The sequence below is a fragment of the Protobothrops mucrosquamatus genome, unplaced genomic scaffold (assembly GCF_001527695.2).
Source record: "Protobothrops mucrosquamatus isolate PMUCROS unplaced genomic scaffold, P.Mucros_1.0 scaffold1921, whole genome shotgun sequence".
NCBI lineage: Eukaryota > Metazoa > Chordata > Lepidosauria > Squamata > Viperidae > Protobothrops > Protobothrops mucrosquamatus.
The window spans coordinates 166,799-182,750 of NW_015388043.1; the positions used below are offsets into that span (position 1 = coordinate 166,799).

The following is a 15,952-nucleotide window of genomic DNA, read 5'->3' on the forward strand; positions in this document are numbered from 1 at the left end:
CTTGAGGCAAGACTGCAGTTAAGGTAATTACAGAAGACAGACTTGATCTGAAGGGTAGTAACGTTAATTAAGAAGATTTATCAATTGATGAAAGGCTTTTGTTCTCATCAGCCAACAGACTTGGTTTACCATTGTTTTTTAAATGCCAAAAGAGGCAGACACTCTTTGGGGCACAGCGTGAATTTTCCTGAAAAGATCACAACATATCATGTAATAACTAACCTCTGATAATATCTTCAAAGTAGGATAACACGCTACTTCACTAAACAGTGGGTGTAAAGTATGCTAGTGAGGATGCCCAAATGTCACAATGAAGCTACTACAAATAATGATATGGGTTCAGTTCTTCAGAAAGGTAGCTGAGATAACAGAAGGTAACAAGTAATGCTCTAGTTTTTGAATAATCAAACAGATTGTCATAAATTGGCAAAATACCTAATTACTAAGTATGATTAAAAATCCACTGATATCTAAAATCTATTTTATTAAAATTGATTTGTAAAGCTTCCTCTCAATATTTCCTTCACATTGTATTACAAAGGTTGCAATTCTAAACACAGCATCTAGGAAACAGTTCCAGTGAAGAAAGTTGAACTTATTCTTGAATAAAATGTGCACAGGATTGTAGTATACGATACAAGTCCTAGGGTAGAACAATGACATCACTGAAATAGGTAAGAACTTTATGTCACACTTAAATGGTATATAATATTGGTATATGGGCCACTCAGTCTAGGAAAAGTCTAGGAACTGCACCCTGATATTCAGTGAAAGCAAAACTATTGTTCAATCATAACCCATATTCTGAATTGAGGGTGCAAAATTTAAAAGACCCTCTAAATAATACACAAAGTTCTCTAGTAAGCGAACTTCTCCTTTATATATAGCATACTATTCATCTTCATGTTGGACATTTTCCCTGCATATAATATTAATAATCACATAGGTGATGGAAAAAAGCATAGAAAAATCAAAACTGAAAATGTGTATGTTAAAGTTAGGAAACTGGACAGGCAGAATTCACTGGAATTAGTGACACACCTCGAAATGAGTTGATATTTTAAGATAAGCTATATTGTAGTTTGTTCAATTAATGGTGTTGAAAGAAAAGTCTTCAGGTCCAGTCCAAGCCAGGAATAAACAAAATGGAGGCTGCTTAGGAAAGAATGTTGTTTATTGAAGAACAGAACAGCATGCAGTTCTGGGAAAACTGACAAAATAGAGCTAGGAGTGGTGGGCTTTTATACCTTCTTTGGGCTTTGTATTTTCTATTATTCCTTTGGGTAAATATAATATTCTGCCTTTTTTAATATCCCCCAAACTATTTCCTTCTCTGGGGGGGAGGGTGGCCTGACTTCCTACAATGGTATAAAGTTCTGTGCAAACTATTGTGGTTTGTCAGTTATGGTCACTGGATTATTATATTGTATGAATCTATCCAATTGTGTTTTCTTCATTAACTCATAATTGAACATATCTTTAACACAATAGATATAGTAAATCCTGGATGACATGGAAGTTATAAAACAAATCAATTTACATCTGTCCCATTCTGCAACTCTTGTTCATGAAATTATGAAATGAAAAATGGATCTGAACTGCATTAATGGAAAATTTCCTAATCATTTGAATATCTAAAACACACACTCCCAAAATACTAATTTATTTTTTCTTGTACTTTCTACTCCTTCTTTCTATTGTCTTTTCTTTAGGTTTAGTTTGTATTAGATTCTACTCTTATAATCAACATTTTTACACACACACACACACACACACACACACACACACACACACACTCTTGACCGGCAGATCTAATGCTGTTTTCTCCACCAAGGTCAAATGATAGAGCTCAGGAATCAGTGCTAATAAAAGAATATCTCCGAGTGGCAGAAAAAAGAATAGCTTGTTTGTGCCCTCCACTGACTAATCAAATAGAAGATCTGATAAAGAAGTTACAAACCTTCTGCTTGAAAACAATTTGTGTCTAAAAGCAGAGACTTCTTTCATAAAGATGATGACTGCAACTTAATTGCTGCCATGCTCCCACAATAAGCCATAGATGACCAATTGTAGCTACTGAGTGAATTCAGTAGTTCTTTCGGATATTCATTTTGATTACCCACTTCAATCTGTTTTCATAGAAGAGCTTTCAGAGAAAATACATGACTTTGTAGTGTACAATCTAACTCCTCCTGTCTCTGATTGTAATGTCCTCTCAAAGGTACTGACATCTCCACAGATAATTGCCTAACCTGCTTGACTGATATTCCCTGTGTTTACAGAACATCTCCTTTATCTTGTGGAATACTGCTAGAAGATTGACTGAGAGTATTCACATACAATTTTTATTGTATGAAGCATTTTTGAAGCACTGAGGGAGCTGAATATTGCAGTTTGAACAAGTTTGAATAATACTTTCTCTGGAAAATGTGAGGGGCACACTATGTTGGACTGTTGATTTCTACTGATCTTCAAGAAGAAATTATTAATATGCTCTTTCATGCTCACTGAGCATTGGTGGAACTTTGAAGCATGAATACTTTATTTTGCTACTGATTTATTTATATCTATCCCCACAATGCCTAATTTTACAGATTAAAGAATTAATGGTGTAAATTTAAGTTATACATTGCCAGCTAGATATAGTTATATTTATTTGCAAATGGAATTATAAGGATGATCTAAATTCAAAATTAGGATGAATGATTTAGTGATGCATCTCTACCCTTTCTAAATAAGGACACTTGAATATAGTAGTGTAATATAAGTATAGTAATGAATAGCAATGTATTTTTTTGATACTGTCCAGTTACCGTCTGACAAAGCTGTCAAATTGGCAATTTTCTAAATCAGACATGTCAAACACAAGGCCCGGGGGGGCGGATGCGGCCCGCAAAGTAGTTTCATGTGGCCTGCGAAGCCAACCTGGAAACAGTGAGGGAACGGCCCCCGCTGCCTTGGCCCTGGCCCAGGCCAGCCGGGAGCCAATGTACAATTTTGTGGTGGCCATCTTGGCACTTGCCCCGATGGACCATGCCTTGGCACTTGCCCCGGTCCCACCCCCTTCTGCCAGAGACCCTCAGATCTGTCCCACTCCTGCCCAGGCCCCCACAGGCACCCTTGACGCGAATGATATAGAATTGCCCACGCCCACCCAGTAGGCCACACCCACTCCATCCATGCCCACCCAGTAGGCTGCACCCACTCTGGCCACACCCACTCAGCCCCCCAAGGGCAACCATAATGCTGATGCGGCCCTCAGTGAAATTGAGTTTAACACCCCTGTTCTAAATGATGCTGTGAAGAGTAGCTAACATTTTGGTATGGATCTAAACATTTGATCTTCTACTATATATTGATTCCTTATATCCTGGTCAGCAGTCAATCAATCAGTAGTCTTTACTGTGTAACTGATAGAATTTATTCAGTTTCATGACAAAAATTACAAGGCACAAAGTAAAAGTTTTTTAAGTATTAATTAAATTAAACAAATTAAAACAAACCTAAATAATATAGGTGCAAGTAATGAAATCCTTATACAAATATATTTACTTATAATTAAATATACTGAAATATTTAAAATCTAAATTAATCAATTATTTGAGTCATTAAAATATTAAGATGCTGATATACTAAGCAACTAAAACATTAAACTTCTGAAACATAAAAAATCCAAAATATCACAATCAATCCAATGCTACAATCACAGATCGAAGATTAAAATTTAATGTGATTAAAAGAAAAATCTTTAATTTTATAGATTTTTTTCTACCTAAATTTTTGCATCCTTTTGAATCAATAAAGTATCCACCATGCTTCCCAATCATATTTGCCATAAAATTTTATAATAGTTTATGTAAGCATCTGAAACCTGAGTCTTTTTTACATTAGGGAAACTATAATGAATTTACAGGTATCACTATAAAAGAAGCAGATACAAAAATTATGGGCAAGTGTTACTAATATATTGTTCTCATGGACTGAGTCTTTCAAGGAGTGGATTACATTTATATCTTATTCTTAAGAACTTATTAAGAACTACTGCAGGAATGCTGTAAAATGGTCAAGTTACTCTTTCAAAGTATGATAGAGCATCCACATTTGTTTCAAAGTGTTATGATTAGTTATGAAGGTGACTTAAATAACACTTGCAATAATGCAGTGCTCACTGAATGACTATCATCTGAGTTAAGCTATTCTGTGATAGTTCCAAATATTTTCAAATTCCATACGATAGGCTAACAGTATCCACCACATTAGCCTGGTTAACTATGTCATATGCTTCATTGCTGAGCTTTATTCTGACAGAAACCATTTTTAACTTTTTCAATTTCTCCAAGGCTGCCTATGGCAGAGTTACCTTGCCATAATTATAACACGTTCACTTAGAGCCTATAGAAACCTGTTATTAAATGTAAAGACATGGTCAGCTCCTTGGACTTCTCTAAGAAGTGATTTATTCAATAGAGGGAGGGAGAGAGAGAGAGAGAGAGAGAAAGGTGAAAGATCCAGATAACTCCTCAAACACCATTCACCTATTGACAGATAATTCCTGAATAAGGAGTTAAGTGTGAGGGTAGTGAGATGAAATTTACAGCTGGGTCTGATGCATGTGACCTAAGAAAATATTTTTTTTAATTAACTGCATTTTCCAAAATGCTGTCTTGCAACCTGTTTATTTGTTCTTTTTTTAAATATAGGTTAAGAGATCCCAATTTGCATTCAAGAAAGCAAGAAAATTACTATCTAAGGTGATTTATATACTAAGAATAGTATCAATTCAAAAAGCCAGTTCTATATAACTAAATGAAGGATTCAGATGAATTCACAAAGTGATAATTTCCATGTAATTGCTTTGTGCCCAGTAGCTATGAAATGAGCGAAGTATGAAGCTTAATACATCAGAACGATATAAAATCATACACTACATTTTGTTCATGACCTGTAAACTTCCTATACCAATGATTTCTTTGTGCTTCAGATATATGCTGTATGTGTGCGCATGCTAGTCTTGTGATTTTTAACTCATGTCAGTCATAACCACCACTACCAACGCAATTTATTAAATTTAACTCTTGAGACTGTTGGGAGGGGGAAAGGAAAAGTCTTTGAAATAACTGATTCATAATTCATAAAGTAAAGCTGCCTTGGCAAACTAACTGTTTACGGGACGTACAATTCTCTATATAAAACTTAGTCTGGATGAGTCGTACTTCGGGAATAGACTATAACGGAGAAAGTCTTAAGGGACGAATCTAATACGATCTTTAATAGTACAGACTTTCTACATCATATAAAGTCTAGTAGGTATGAAGAGTCTCTTATTACTGGGAAAAGATAGTCAAAATCGGCACACAGTGTAGAATTACAGACATCTATATTGGATAAACAGTAGGGCAGGGGTCCCCAACCCCCAGTCCGTGGACTAGTACCGGTCCACAGCATGCCAGCAACCGGTCTGCACAAACAAGTGAAGTCCCATCCATGGGATGCAGGCAGCACACAAAACCATGCACACTCTGGTCCATGGAAAAACTTCTCTGCATGGAACTGGTCCCTGGTGCCCAAAAGGTTGGGGACCTCTGCAGTAGGGCGATGCAGTGCTTCTAATTCAAAGGCAAAAAGATGTTTTGGAGCACATACGCAGGAGTGTAAATCGAAAACTAGTTAGCAACTCCTTAAAGAAACTTTCTTTCTTTCTTTCTTTCTTAGGGATTGAAAAACTAGGGAGAAGATGGATTTCGTTTTAGGAGTTGCTTTCAGCTGTGACATTCGTGCCACCTGCACTCTTTTATCTTTGGACACAAAGCACTGCATAGTTCTAATAAATGGTACATTAGGTCTTGGATACTATAAAGAGCTATTTCAACATAAGTATTTTTATAATTCCTTCCTTGAGATATATCGTCCTCCTGGTAAATACATTTCCATATTTGTCTAGTTACATTATCCTACTTGTGCACATATTTTCATGACCGAGATCAATTCTGTAAATAATCCATATGCTTAAAACCAAAGTACATACTGTCTGAGCAGTTTACCTAGCTGAACCCTTGGGCTTCTGTATTAGTTAAAACATCCTGCCAATCCTTCATAAATTCCAGGTGCTTCATAATAATAAAAAAATAAAAAATACAGAATTAAGAATATCAAGAATAAAACAGCAGGGAGAGAAACAGCAACCTGTAACATCAAGACAATTTTGAATATTACAGTAAAAACTCAAGGTCTTCCTGAAATAAAAAGACAACTATTTAAATGGGAAGGATTTCCCTTAGAAAGGAATTCTAGTTATTTGACTGAGTTTCCAAAAAGTACTGGTCTAGACCCATTTAAAAGAATATAAGAGATTATGGTGATATATGGGGGAGTCTCTGGTGACTTCCATAGCTATGTATAAGAAAAGAGAATCTTTAGAATATTGCAGTCTTTAATCATTCAAGGCTTTAAAATACTTTACAGTGCTCTAAATTATGCAGGAAAATGAATGGCTGTTCAATTGTTTCAGTACACTATGTCCCTTAAATGCAAACTGTGAACACATACAAAACTATAGTTTCCGAATACTATATGACTTAAAGGTTGTTTTAGCCTTCTGTCACTAAAATCGTAACTTATATGTACCTAATACAATGAATACAATTCAAAGACATGATGATGATGATGATGATGATGATGATGATGATGATAATAATAATAATAATAATAATAATAATAATAATAATAATAATAATAATAATAATAATAATAATAATAATAATAATAGTAAAGTTGGAAGGGACCTTGAAGATCATCTAGTCCAACCCCCTGCTCAGGCAGGAAACCCTATACCATTTCGGACAAATGGCTGTCCAGTCTCTTCTTAAAAACTTCCAGTGTTGGAGCANTGAAATGATCAATATGTGCAAAGAAACCCTGACATTTGCAAAAATATAAAGCAGCGATGGAATGCTGAGCACTGAGGTAAGGGAACAACAATTCCTGGCTGGATGGCATCTTGAATGCCATGTACTACAGCATTTTTAAATGAAACATGGTTGCTTTGTGGGCAGGAGCTTCCTACAGAAGGTGAATAGCTGCCTTTTCCCTCCATTTTTAATGGTAACCTCATTCTCAGAAATAGTCTTACAGATCCTTATCAAACAAGTGTTGACAAGCATATTTGCCCAGGCATTCTATGAGTAAGTACGTTAGAGACAGATGCAATTTTGATTTGGTATGCACCTGTATTCATTAGTTTGAACTACCTACAAATGTTGTTTACAATACTGGAAAGGGTATATTAAAATATTTCTCAATATTTAAATTAATTTAGCAAACACTCTTGAATTATGATATTCCAAACATTCACGTACTGAATTTAGTAACAGGTACAGTACAGGCAAAAGGGAGAAGTTAATTCAAAATTTTGTTCAAGTATATGATTGTTCACTAGATGGCAGTGCAGGATCATCAAGGCATACCAAATACAATAGCTATTACATGCCTTTCAGTATAGTATTGACTCCAGTTAAATGCAACTTTGTCTTAAACAAAAATGTAACTAGGTAAAGCACTATTGTCAAATTATGTAAGATTATCACATTTGTTTCAAATAAGAACTGAACTGTTGTTAGAATATTAAGTTATTTGAATCTGTACAATTATTAACGTAAAATAAACAAGAGCAATCTCCTTTAGCACCAGAGACAATTACAATATAGATTATGATAAAACCAGTGGACAGAAAAAATTTCATATGCATGCTTTTCACTTTGATTAAAGTGAAGTCCCAAAGGTGCTTTTCTCACGAGGCAACTGGACTTTTTTGTTTTTCTTTTTCTTTTTTCATGAGGCAAAGTCCAGTTACCTCGTGATAAAAGCACCTTTAGGACAACCAAGACCTGGATGACTAAGAATCTCCATAGACATTAAAGTGAAGTATGAAGTTTATATATAAAGTGTCACATATGATGATTCCACATATATGTATCATTTTGCACATATTCATACTCAGAAATCATGTAATCCATTTCCCTTAAGCTCTCAGAGCAGATAAACATTGTTACATATTGTCAGTGCCCTCTGTACATGGTTTTACATGACTTCTTATATTATCCCATGTTTCAGAACTTATCTACCTACCTATCACTAACAGTCTGATTCCTGTAACCTTTAACTGGGTGAAACAATGCAGCACAGGGCCCAAATTTTTCAACAACATTACCTTAAATGAGCTAGCTCACAGAATGTGTCCAAATCCAGAACACATGACTCCAATAGAACTGAAATTTGGCAAAATTTATTAAACAATTTATGATATAAAATTATCACAAAGCATTTTATGAAATACAAACTGTCATAAAAGATTTTCTGCTCTGTTGTTTGTCTATGCCAGGATCCCCCAACCCCCAGTCCGTGGACTGGTCCCGGTCCGCAGCATGCCAGCAAGCAGGCCATACAAACAAGCAAAGCTCCATCCTCAGGATGCAGGCAGTATTGAAAACTACACCCCTCTGATCCGCAGAAAAACCTTTCTCCATGGCACCAGTCCCTGGTGCCCAAAAGGTTGGGGACCTCTGGTCTATGCTATACAGTTCAACATGGGCTATTTTCAAGGCAGATACATCTCTGAATGTATCCCAACTTTTCCAGTGAAAGCAATACATTAGAAATTCTGTCATTCTTGAGAAAGCTGATAAGGAAATATCTCTGAAAGGATGTAAAGGTCCTTGAGGGCTTGAACCTCACAAAATAACATCTGGTAAGTTCTACACAGGACAAAACCAGTTCCATAATGTCAGCCTTCTGCCCACCAATGTCCCTGAAGTCATGTTAATTTAAATGTGAGTGACTGAATTAATTCAGTTGCCTGAATACTCAACAGGCTGCGCCATAAATGAGCCAATACAGCTAACCTCATTTCAATTATATTGGGTTATACTAAGCCTATGCACATTTCTAGATAGTTATGATTCCTTAACTTGAGATGTGCATGTTTATCTGCATGAAACAGAAGTTCTTTCTTCAAAAGCAAACAGCAATTCTTTAATCAGACATATCAACTGTAAAAACTTTTACAAGGTGTTTCCTTCACGGGAACTTATTTTTATGTAGATTGGTTTATATAAGATTCCTACTTGAATTATTCTTTCTACAGTGAACATTTATGAGATAATACCAAAAAAGCAACTAGAAATATCTGTGTGTTTATTCTCACTCTCCAGTAGGCTATAACAAAGACTGGGCATTTTAGATCCATTTCCCAGCAGTGTGCCAGCCTGAGAAAGTATGACATCACAAATGAACAAGTAAGTGAATAGCTGAAGTAGCAGCTCCTTGTTGTCAACGCTGTAACATTGGATGTTTCTGCTCTGACAACTGATGGAAATTGCAGCCATTTTTACTTTGCTTTTAACATGCTTTTTCTTCTATTTAGAAATTAGATGTTGTGAAGGGGGATGGGGTGAATGCTTGAGCTCAGCTAGCCATAACAACAATGCAGCTCGTGGGAAACTCAAGGACACAAACTGATAATGTTTTGGCTGACTGAGGAGCTGGAGAGGGAGCCTGCTCCTGGCTAATTGGAGAATGTGATTTATGACTGCTTTGTGGGGGTGGGACTTGCATTCTGTTACTTTGTATCTGGGGCAAGGGAATCTAGTTTTGGGTTCAACTATGTAGTGCCGATACTTTGTTTCTTGAATAAAATGTTCTTTGAGGAAGAATTCTTGCCTTGGAATTCTTTTGATGGGTTTCATCTATCGGAACCATGACTCGTTACATTCTCTCCATAACATCACCTTCCCATCTGGGTGCTTTACATGTACGTCAACTATAAACTAATTTAATTCCAAATAAATGTGGTGATAATAGGTTGCAGAAAAGCATAGTTTGCTTTTAAAATGTAAATACAGTCATGCTTAAAATCACATAGCATAGCATGTGAGGAAACATACTCGCCTTATGCTGCACCATATGATTTTAAGCATGACTGTGTTTGCATCCTAAAACAATCGATGGCTTATAACATATAATGGATAGATTTATACTAGACTGAAACCAGAAATCACATTGCAATCTACTTAGAATGATGTATAGTATAGCTTTAGGCAATTAGATGAAATTTTACGGAGTGTAAATACTGCCACAAAGCTCAATCTTCGTTGCCACACACATGGACAGACGGACTAAATAAGTAAAGAAAATAAATTATCTGATTTCTCCCTTTCTCTGTAATCAAATGTTTCTATAGCTAGATAGCATGATCGGGCTGCATTTACATAACAAAATGAACAACAAATGAGGCAAATATAAAACCTCCTTCAAATTGAGCCTATCCTCTGGTGACTTCACCAACTCATCCAAATAGTTTTTATCTTTCTCTAGTTTATTTATTCTTGGTATAACAATGTAGTCCACAAATGGGATTTCCTGATAGTCTCCTATCCACTCACGCACATTACCTGACCCTCCAGCTGTCACCTGGCTGACAAAGCAGAACCTAATCAATCAATTTTAGCCTATATAGACTGAGCCTCTGTTGTTTTTTTTAAGGTTTAGTGCCCCCTACAAATCTACTTCAACTTACTTCGAAAAGCTCTTCCGAAAGTAAGAATCCAAGCAAATGATATTCCTTAGTCTTTTCAAATAACGGGAGGTGTCAAAATCCTCCTGGGAGGGCGCTAGGCAAGGATGCTGTACTTTGGAATAACGACCACAATCCTTGTGATTAAGCTACTGTTCAGGGTGGAGTGTGACCAATACAGTATTAAGTTACGTGGAGGACTGTGGTTAGCTTAGCCATGGATACACCTGAAGTGAGAACAAAGCCCTGAGAAATAGCCTGAAAGGCTCGTTTTGCAAAAGCAGTAAAAAAAACAAGCAAGAGGGCGGACGGGGCAAGTGCAGTGCGTCAGCCAGCAGAGGGTGGGAAATACGGGAGGGAGCACTCAACGACACGTGACCCTCCACGGAGCCGGCGGCTTAGCTCGTCCACTCACCCGCAGCGGCTGCATTCGGGTCTCCGCGTGTTGAGCTCCACGGGCAGCTCCCAGAGACCTTCACAGCACTGTTCGCTTTCCTCAGTTTCATTCTCAGGAACAGGAGTTGCAAACTGCTGCTGCTCCTCTCCGTCCCCCGCCGCGTCAACCGACCACGGCCCCTTTTCCATGGCTGCCGCGAAGAGTAACTCCGGAACTCAGCGCTTTATGTGGAGAACGGGCCGGCTGTAATCCTTGGGGGTCTGCCTGAAACCCTTAGCAGCCAAAACAGCAGCCTGGTCCACCTCTGCTTCCTGATGTTTCCTCTAAGAACACGTGAAGAAAGACCGGCTCTGAAACCAAAGAAGCCCGAAAAGCAAAGCTTGGACACGTGGTTAGAATGTCCACCTCCCCCTTCCTGGCATCGTCAACAGATTCAAAAAAGCGGTTTCTCATTGGCCGCAAGAAAGCCCCGCTGGAAAGTTTTAGTTTTGTGTGATGGGGAGTGCGGGGGAGGTTGCGTATTGTTCAGTATCGAGTTTATTTGCCAATGCTCCACGTAGTTAGAAGGGTTTAATTCCAGGGAAGCGTGTTTAGAAATAAAAGTCTTGTAATCTGTCCCAACACAGCAGTCCCATTGATTTGATCTTCCCAATTTACTTTCAAATCTTTGCTTCTGCTCAGACTGGTTCAGTTGCTTTAATTTAAATAACCGAACCATAAGGTGATCGTGCAATGTTCAATTTCACAGCATGTGAAACTAAAATGCTGGCTGGTTTGTGGTGCCTTGTTTTTTTGCAGACGTAACTAGGACTGACTACTCCCCAAACTGTCAATGACTGGGTAGTCCAATAAGTTTACAATGTGCCAGGCTTGGGAAAGCTGTATTAACACTTTGTAAATGAAACTTGAATTTTATGGATATTTATGGGACAATAAAAATTATTTGCCAAGTAGCAAAAGATTAAACTATTTTCACATATAAGTCCTGTGCTTACTGTAGTGAATATTCCAGAAATCCTCAAGATGGGTTGTGCAACACCTAAGATCCAAAGGCAAAAATGTACTTTTGACATATGGAGCACATAGCACCTGTATACATCTCCTTAAAGCATATTTTTTTTAGTATCAGACAGTTACACAACTACAGCACAATTCTGAGAAAAGTTGCAGGTATTTGAAGGTATGGCAGGTGGATGCTTAAGTCATTCTTGCACATTCTCCAAAGCGCTTTTTGTAGATAACCTCCAAAGCATTGAATTGTCAAATTTCTCTTATAGCTAAACTCCACAATTATGTAGAAGTCCTGAAATCTAACACAATTATGTTAAATTATAATTACATAAGGTCATGATGTATATTTCATCACTTACTTCCATTATACTCTATACAAAGTATTTTTCAAAAAGCAGGCACAGCCACACTTCTCTGTGCATTAATGATTCACCTGTGGAGATGGTTACCAGCATCAAATTCCTGGGTGTGCAGCTAATGAGTAGGCTGGCTTGGTCGCTCAACAGCGAGAGACTGGTGAAGCAGGCACAGCAGCACCTGCATTTTCTGCGTCGCATGAGAAAAGCACATCTTCCTTCTATCCTTACCACTTTCTATAGGGGGACAATCGAGAGCATCTTGTCATACAGCATCACAGTCTGGTTTGGAAGCATCACTGCTTCAGACAGGAAGGCGGTGCAGAGAGTGACGTGGATGGCCAAAAAGATCATTGGCACTTCCTTCCCATCCAGGACATAGCACAGAAGTGTTGCTTGAGCAGGGTCCATTATCTGGGATACTATACATCCTCTTCACAACCTATTTTTTCTTGTTACCTTCTGGGAGGCTTCGTGGTATCCGTAGCAGAACATCCAGATTCAGCCATAGTTTCATTCCATACAGCTTTAACCTTGTGAACTCTCAAGCTTCCTCCTTCCGTTGTATATTCAAGATGGACAGTATTTAATATTTNGGGCCTGACCTAGGGTGAGTTTTAAATAGGGACAATTTTTAACGATTTTAAAGAGCCACAGCTACCAATATTTGGGTTTTAATTGGTTTTTAGTAGGGGAAATTTTTTGTATGATGTTTTAATACGCTGTGAGCCGCCCTGAGTCCCATGGGGAGAAGGGCGGCATATAAATCCTGTTAAATAAATAAATAAATAAATGTAATTATCAGCTAAAATGGTCGGTTAGGTGCAGAAAAATTGACAGCCCACACATATACAGTTCTAAATAAAATGAGAAAGTATTTCAATTTTTTTTTAGCATTTGCAGTACAATATTTGATTTTTATCCCACCTTTGTTTATAAACAACTCAAATGTGATGAATATATCTAATACTCCTTCCTCCTATTTATCCCACAATAACCCTGAGACATGTTGGATTGAGAGTTCAAAGTCAATACCTAACCAGAAACTTACAAGTGCTATGAATCCAAGTAGTTCTCATCTATTTAGTTTTTCAGTAACGTTGTAGCAGACTTAATATAACTCATTTGTTAATCCCAACTAACAGTACACCCGTTATACCTACAAAAATAAGCTCCACTGAACTCAGTGGGGCTTATTTCTAAGTAAATACGTAAAGGATTGAATATAGGAAGAGAATCCGATTTCTTCTCGCATTATGCCTTCCTGGGTCCTTTGATCTGAACATTGTAACTTTATCGAAATGTAATGGTTCTCACGCTGCACGGAACTAAACTAGCACTGCTATTGTCATACATTTTATCCACTTCACGCGCCTTAATCCGACGTTCATCCTAGAAGCAAAAACGTATCAACGCAGATGCACCATAAAGTTGTCTCGCCACCTTCACCGACTGCCAAGCGCTGTCGTAAAATATCGCCGCGTGTCAACACTGCGCATGTCTCAGAGCCCATCCACCGTCTTTCAAAAGAGCGCATGCGTGTGCCTGCTGTCATCCAACCTAGTACTGTATGTTAGAGAAAGGGAAAACAAAAATGTTTGTCTGTTAAGGGGGAGACGTCATTGTTTCATCGATCTCGCGATGTTTCCCTTCATGAGTTTTCGGAGCATCCGCTCGGAGTGAGGCCGCCGGAGGAAGGCGTCTTGAGGCGGAAGGAGAGCTCGCGTGCGTGGTTAGCCCGAGAGAAGCTCTTGATCTGCCCATAGCGGGGAGGCGCCTCTGAGGAGGCCCGCCCCACACTATGTGCGCCGGTCACCTCCCCCTGAGAGGCTGATCAGCGGCCGAGCAGCTCACAGAGCCTCGGCGGTGGGCTCAGGCGGCTGCGTGGCCGGCCGGCCTGGTGCGGGGAAGGACGGTTTCGCTATGAACCTGCACCAGGTGCTAACGGGGGCTGTGAACCCCGGGGACAACTGCTTCTCTGTGGGAAACGTCGACGGCCACCCATTCACGGTGAGTCTCTGCCTCACTGCCGGGGCCGGTAACGGATTCCTCCTGCGTCCTCTTCTCGGCTCCTGGCAGGGTTTGGCCTCAGCCCGCGGGGAGCCGGTTCGCAGGCAGATGGCGTTGGCGGAGATGGAAGGGTGGTGCAGCAGGTGCCTTTTTAATGGGCGCGCGACCTGTCCGTGCGGTGGCGGCGCCCATGTTAGTTTTAAAACCGGGGGGGGGGGGGAATGAATCCTCGTCCTTTCTGCGCTAGGAAATGAGGCTAGTTTGGGAAGGCTTTAGTCCTTTGGTTTCCTCCCTGTCTTCCTTTCCCGTGTCAGTGTTTTTGTTCCTATTCATCCTGAAATCGCCCTCACTAAATCAGATAATCTAACAGCTGAATTCTTCCCCACGCCTAATATAAATATATGAAACACGAATATCAGAGTGAAGAGGAGGTAAGAGGTACTAACACTCGAGCTTGTTTAGTTTCTAGCTTCCTTATATCCAGAAAGGAGAACGCTATATGCTCAGACCTCATTTTCTGAGTTCACATGATATCCTTTTGGATTATAAACCAATAGACCGGCTTTGCACAAGTACTAGGCTAAAATTATCTGGCAAGTTTGTGATTCACTAGCTACATTCACAGTATGCTTAATCCCCAAGCCTGTGTTAACGAACAGTAGCTGTTATATAGTATGCTATGTCCAAACCAGTAAATCATATTATGGCTTAATAATATACTGATTTGTTTTACACAGCATGTCAAGGCAATCGCTAGGTTTCCCACAGCATTCTCTAAACAACTTAGTTCCATTGTAATCTAGCACAGGGTATTGAATATATGAATCGCTGCATCTTGTGAATACAATTTTTCTCTGTGTGACCCCAATCATTTTATTTAGTCTGATTCTCTATGTCCAAAGACTGACTTATGGTTCTTTATTAAGTTTGTAGTTTATATTTATTTATAACTCATTCTAAGGCCCCTGAAACTCCTTGAGATGACTCTTGGTGTTAAACAGAATTAAAAACAAACAATATCAAACGTGAAATAAAACAAATGTCCATTAAAAGCTTTTAGGGGTGGAGTCCACATCTGTCAATATTGTGAGGTAGTCCAGACAAGAAGCACAACCAGAAGTACTAGCTCTACTATGTTGTAAAAATACATTAACAGATTGTTGCCAGCCTGAAAGTACACTTCTCTCCCATTACCTTTATAGCCCAAGAAACTATGAAAAATTCTTTCTGAGATGTTTGCCATAGCCAAGTTCTTTTGCTGGCTAAGTCATTGCTTATCTGACCATTGGCCCTGAATATGGATCTTCCCCCTGCCTTCTAGGGTCTTTCCTACATGCCATTATAAAATCCCACTTTAGCTCAAAGCTTGGGAAAAGACTCAGTTTCGAGATATGTTTAAGGGGAAATGTGCCATTAAATCTGGGGGATGCTGATTTAAAGGCAGGTGTCATGATGCAACCAGCATCTTTCATCTTCCATAAAATGATATTGCTTCTTGGATGAGACTCGGAGTATGTTGACTCTGTCTGATTTTCAGAATGGTCAGAAATAATGGGAGAATTAATAACTAGGCCTTATGTTAAGGGACTTTGTATATAAGAAGCAACAATT

At 38.6% G+C, this 15,952-nt stretch overlaps 2 protein-coding genes across 2 annotated transcripts in view; one reads left to right on the plus strand and one right to left on the minus strand.

Annotated features, from left to right (window-relative positions):
- The window catches only part of DTWD2 (DTW domain containing 2), a 77,743-nt gene extending 66,360 nt beyond the window's left edge, over positions 1–11,383 (minus strand). The window contains exon 1 of the mRNA XM_015823577.1: positions 10,983–11,383. Within this exon, the coding sequence (XP_015679063.1) occupies positions 10,983–11,152 (170 nt within the window). The 5' untranslated portion in view covers positions 11,153–11,383. The remainder of the gene's footprint in view (positions 1–10,982) is intronic.
- Positions 11,384–14,178: 2,795 nt separating this feature from the next.
- DMXL1 (Dmx like 1) overlaps positions 14,179–15,952 on the plus strand; it is an 83,406-nt gene continuing 81,632 nt past the window's right edge. The window contains exon 1 of the mRNA XM_015823578.1: positions 14,179–14,341. Within this exon, the coding sequence (XP_015679064.1) occupies positions 14,255–14,341 (87 nt within the window). The 5' untranslated portion in view covers positions 14,179–14,254. The remainder of the gene's footprint in view (positions 14,342–15,952) is intronic.